This window comes from Octopus bimaculoides, chromosome 10 (genome assembly GCF_046866305.1).
Source record: "Octopus bimaculoides isolate indiv1 chromosome 10, ASM4686630v1, whole genome shotgun sequence".
Lineage (NCBI taxonomy): Eukaryota > Metazoa > Mollusca > Cephalopoda > Octopoda > Octopodidae > Octopus > Octopus bimaculoides.
In genome coordinates this window covers 50399636-50405669 of record NC_142937.1, presented here as the reverse complement: position 1 = coordinate 50405669, position 6034 = coordinate 50399636, and the positions used below count along the sequence as shown (strand labels likewise).

Sequence of the window (6034 nt, the reverse complement as noted above, 5' to 3'; positions counted from 1 at the left end):
TGTCCGCACCTCATCAGTAGTACTCAGGTAGATTGAGATTCGTTTACTGGCTTCGAATTCTGGTAGATTCATCAACTTTATAACATGAAATAGAGAAAGGAAAATAAATGAGAAGAGCAAAAAGAGAGAGAGAGAGAGAGAGAGAGAGTGTGTGTGTGAAATTAAGAAGAGAGGAGGGAGGGAGGAGAATATGAGTGTATTAATTGATTAATGCAAGAACACCAAGTTCTTTTGGTAATTTTTTTTGTTTTGTTATTGTTGTTTTTGGCATATCTATACAGAATCCAAACAAATTTGTTTCTAGTCTCAAATATGCTTCTAGACAATGAAGCTTTTATGTAAATCATTCGATCAGCTAAATTTAGAAGCCAAATACCTCCTCAAGTAACAAGCAACTGTCTTATCAAAGAAAGGGTTCACTGGATAATGTAGTCCTAGATACACTATGCTGCTCCTCCTCCCAAATAAAAAGACTGGAAAGTCAAACCAAAAACACTTTTCATTATAAACCTGCTCCTCTAGAGCTGATTTGGTCCTCATCAACTGTTCTAACAGTTGCCAGCTACATTGCCCATGTCCTTTCTTTTGAATAAACATCAATGTTGTGGAGTGGGGAGATTTGCATGCATGAACAACTGCCAGTCTTCCTTAAATCTCTTGCCTAGGCCTGTACATATATGTGTTGATGCACAGAGGCCCCTGGTCTCAAATCCAACAGAGGTAAACATTGCTGTCCATTCTTTCGGGAGTTAAAAAATAAAGTATCAGTCTTATACTGGGGTTGAATCTTTCCTTTCTCACATGTTTTTATTTCAGTTTGCTTGTATGTCTCAGTTTCTGGAAAAAGTTGGCTGTGTTCAAACCTGGAGATGCCCTTAGGACTCCATTATGAATTTAAGGACCCAAGGCAAGACAAGGCAAGGAATACACGTGCACACACACACACACACACATTACTGAACACACATACTCAATGTATATGCTATGCTTGTTCGCCAGTAGGCTGCGATTTAGTGTGGTGGAGATGACTCCCTCAAAGTGCTGACTGTTAAAACATCCAAAAGTCATAGACAGGTGAGACAACTTGCCCCAAACCCCTCACCTAGTAGGGTGCGATTTAGTTTGATGGGGATGACTCCCTCAAAACATTAGATGTTTTAACACCTGGTGCTTTGAAGGAGTCATCCCCACCATGCTAAATCACAGCCTACCAGCTAAGAAGCATAGCTTATATGTTGAGTATGTGTGTTTAATAATGTTTACAACACTAGCACTACTTCTAATTCATATTTGAATATATATATATGTATATATATATATATATATATATATATATATATTCTGTAATTTTTGTATAATTATGTATTGTTAATATAACAATACATAAAAACGGGCTAGAGTTGAAGTGCTCAGCATGAGCTAGAATTCATCTTATAGTAAAAATAGATACATAAGGGTGGAAAACCACAGGAACAATACCATATGTCCAACGCAAGATATAATATGTGTGTTCAATTCCTTCAAGAATCAATAAATAAATTTATAGTTTTCAGTCTCTAAAGTGTCTAAAAGGTACTGTAAAAAGACAGGCAAATACAATGATATAAACTTTAGAAATATCATGAATGTTCAAAATATTTATTTTAAAATATTTATAAACATGCATAATTACCAAATTGTATAAGAATATAAGAATTTAACCGTACATTATGATATAATATAACATATAATGGGTAAATATATACGGTATGATGAAGTTATAAATTTACATGTATTATATTAAAAACGTGTACATTAGGACAGGATAGAAAAAAAAAAAAAGTATAATATAAAAGTTAAGTTAAAAGTATACATCTTTTAACTTAACTTTTATATTATACTTTTTTTTTTCTATCCTGTCCTAATGTACACGTTTTTAATATAATACATGTAAATTTATAACTTCATCATACCGTATTTACCCATTATATGTTATATTATATCATAATGTATGTTTATATATCGTAATGTTTTAACTTAAATTCTTATATTCTTATACAATTTGGTAATTATGCATGTTTATAAATATTTTTAAATAAATATTTTGAACGTTCATGATATTTCTAAAGTTTATATCGTTGTATTTGCCTGTCTTTTTACTGTACTTTTTAGACACCTTAGAGACTGAAAACTATGAATTTATTTATTGATTCTTGAAGGAATTGAACACACATATTATATCTTGTGTTGGACATATGGTATTATTCCTCTGGTTTTCCACCCTTATGTATCTATTTTTACTATAAGATATATATATATATATATATATATATATATATATATATATACTAGCAGTATAACCCGACGTTGTCCGGGTGTGACTTATTACACCATCTACAATAAGTCTTGCTAGGTGAAAATCAACTAAAAAAGAAAGCCTTACAATGAAAAAGACAATGAAATTAATAGGGAAAGTGTGAAGGCTGTTTTGTGTAACATTATTAAGTGTACGTAAATTTCATCATTCTATCAGATTGGGCAGTAGATGTTGATGCACCATTTTGCATTATGTTCAAAGTAGCTTCTGGAATGTGTTGAATTGCTGCAGTCTGTTGCTGTCTTTTTAAACCGGTTGCTTTCTTTCCCCAGCAAGCTCTCTTGCTTGGAGGCATAATCTATGTACATATTAAAGAGAACAACAAAAGTTATAACAGATGGCAGGGTCGGTAGTTTTCACATTTCGGTAATTTTTCAGATTAACACCCGCACAATTACGTAACCGTAACTGTAACACTAACCCTCATCGTAACCCTAACCCTAATCGTAACCCTAAAACCCTAACCCTGACCCAAAAACCGTAACCCTAACACCCTAGTGAAAATCGTGCGGGTGTTAATCTGAAAAATTACCCACATTTGTAATGAAGTTCACTGATTTGCAATGTGTTGTCCATAAGCTCCGTAGTTTGTATATTTACAAAACATTGATGAACATGAGTTATCTTGTAGTGAATGCTTGTGTGTACGTGCACGTGTATGCGTTTAAGAGCGCGAGAGAGAAGAGGGAGAGAGGAAAAGAGAGAGAGGGGGAGAAAGGAATAGAGAACGGGAGCAATGAAGAAAGAGAAAAAGAGGAAGGGAGAACGGAAGACCCGGTACAGGTAGAAGGGAAGAAATATAAAAGTTGCTAGAAACAACAGCCAAATCTCCCTTAAATCACACAAAGTAAACGGAATTTTAAAAATCTAATTACTGCACTGGAAAGTTCATATCGAGAAAATTCCATTGATGTAAAAATTTGTACGAAAAAGTGGAAAATGTGGATTTCTATAAACTTTTAAAAAGGCTTCACACAGATACAGAACTTCAGCATTATATATTAAGATGGGCAACACACACACACACACACACACTAAATTTTAAAAAATGACAGGTATTTGTATGTATGTGTGTATTAATGTGTATTCTGTGTCTCTCTCTCTCTCTATATATATATATGGTAGTAAGTAAATGCGTTTTAAGAAAGATGATTCAAAAAATTCAGTTTGTAGGGAATAAATGTTTGACTGTCGATCGTATTTGGAAGAGACTGACAGGTATTTGTATGTATGTGTTTATTTGTATGTAAGTGTGTATTTGTACGTATGTATGTATGAGTGTGTATTCAAAACATCTATATTTACACTTTAAAGTTAGTTTTCACACTCAACCCTGTTCTTCAGAATCAGTGTAGCGACAGGAGGTTTGTACCCATTTCTACATTCTGAGTTCAAATTCCGCCGAAGTCGAGTTTGCCTTTCATCCTTTCGGGGTCTAAAAAATAAGTACCAGTTGGACACAGGGGTCGATATAATTGACTATTCTCCACCTGCCCCAAGCCGCCCTTGTGGGAAAAATTTTAAATAATAATAATAATAATAATAATAATAATAATGACGTCTGCCGATCAAACTCCCAACCCACAACTAAGTATAAAGTGTATATATATATGGGCAACACACACACACACACTAAATAAAAAAATGTTAGTAAGTAAAAGTGTTTTAAAAAAGATTGTTAAATTTTCAGATTAACACCGGCACGATTTTCACTACAGTGTTAGGGTTAGGATGAAAAAGTGAAAAATGTGGATTTCTATAAACTTTTAAAAAGGCTTCACACAGTAACAGAACTTCAGCATTATATATCAAGATGGGCAACACACACACACACTAAATAAAAAAAAAATGACAGGTATTTGTAGGTATGTGTGTATTAATGTGTATTCTGTGTGTATATATATATATGGTAGTAAGTAAATGCGTTTTAAGAAAGATATTAAAAAAATTCAGTTTATAAGGAATAAATGTTTGACTGTCGATCGTATTTGGAAGAGACTGACAGGTATTTGTATGTATGTGTTTATTTGTATGTATGTGTGTATTTGTACGTATGTATGTATGAGTGTGTATTCAAAAACATCTATATTTACACTTTAAAGTTGGTTTTCACACTCAACCCTGTTCTTCAGAATCAGTATAGCGACGGGAGGTTTGTGCCCATCTCTACATTCTGAGTTCAAATTCCGCCGAAGTCGAGTTTGCCTTTCATCCTTTCGGGGTCTAAAAAATAAGTACCAGTTGAACACAGGGGTCGATATAATCGACTATTCTCCACCTGCCCGAAGCTGCCCTTGTGGGAAAAATTAAAAATAATAATAATAATAATGACCTTTGTCGATGAAAGTCCCAACCCACAACTAAGTCTTAAGTGTATATATATATATGGGCAACACACACACACACTAAATAAAAAAATGTTATTAAGTAAAAGTGTTTTAAAAAAGATTGTTAAATTTTCAGATTAACACCTGCATGATTTTCACTACAGTGTTAGAGTTGGGGTTTTAGGGTTAGGTAGGTAATCGTGCGGGTGTTAATCTCAAGATTTACGAAAAGATTTTCCAAAAAACTCACAGTTTGTAGGGAATAAATGTTTGTTGATCGTATTTGAAAAAGATGTGTGACTATTTTTTTTTTGTTGTTATCATGGTGAAGGACGAGTTAGAAATAACTTACAATTCCCGCCAATTAGAATGAGGTATGTATGTATATATGTATGTAGTATTAAAATGAAACCATTAAAGTGAAACTATCTGTCATTACACTATCAAAATGTGATTGTTTCAGTTTTGATACTGAAAGAGTTTTCTTTTACTGTCAGTGTTTCTCCTTCCTTTCTTTTTGTATTTGTTGTTGGATTGTTGGTAAAGGTTCATAAGAGAAAGTAGGATTTGAAAGATTTGTAGAAAGAGGAAGCAGAAAGAGGAAATTAGATTTTATTAGGGGGGAAAATATTTACTTGCGTAGTTTTATGGATTTTATTCGTTATTAGGAATTATTTTGAGTGAAAAAATGACGCAGTGACCTAACAAATTGTATTTAAAATATTAATTGTGATTCTTTAATCCAAGAAATTTGGAATTGTGTAAATGTATGAATTTTAAACATACATACACAGAGAGAAAATCTGCCTTTTATAGATAAGATATATATATATATATATATATATATATCCATATTCGAATCTCTCTGCTGATAGAACCATGACGAACCTCTCCAGAATATGTACAGCTAATATATTTTATCCTTACTTCATATATTATGCCCCACCATCTGTTCTCTATTATCTATATATTTCTTTCCATGTAAACATCACTCGGTCTCTGTTTTGTCTTAAATTCATGCTTATTTATGTATTTCTTTTCCTTACCTTATTCAAGTTATCGCTTTTCCTTTACTTTATTCAAGTTTTGCTCCTCTAAGCCCAAGCCTGTCTAAAAAATTTTGTCTCTCCTCCCTTTAAAAATTATGATTTAATTCTCATTTCTGTTACCGATTTAAGCATTTAATCTCACAATTTATACACTGCTGTTTCTTTCAACTTTGTTCTAAAAACCCAAGGAATTTAACCAGTGTGATGTACTGTTGCCTGTACCTCTCTCTCTCTCTACCTCACTCTCTTTCTCTCTCTACCTCACTCTCTTTGCACCACTATTTCACCCCCTCTCTCTGCAT

At 33.0% G+C, this 6034-nt stretch overlaps 1 protein-coding gene across 4 annotated transcripts in view; it reads right to left on the bottom strand.

Annotated features, from left to right (window-relative positions):
- LOC106875500 (5-formyltetrahydrofolate cyclo-ligase) overlaps positions 1-6034 on the bottom strand; it is a 54945-nt gene that overhangs the window by 22014 nt on the left and 26897 nt on the right. For all 4 annotated transcript variants that reach the window (XM_052971186.2, XM_014923670.3, XM_014923671.3 and 1 more), the window contains exon 2: positions 1-75. This exon is cut by the window's left edge and continues 181 nt beyond it. In XM_052971186.2, coding sequence (XP_052827146.1) covers positions 1-72 — 72 coding nt within the window. In that variant the 5' untranslated portion in view covers positions 73-75. The remainder of the gene's footprint in view (positions 76-6034) is intronic.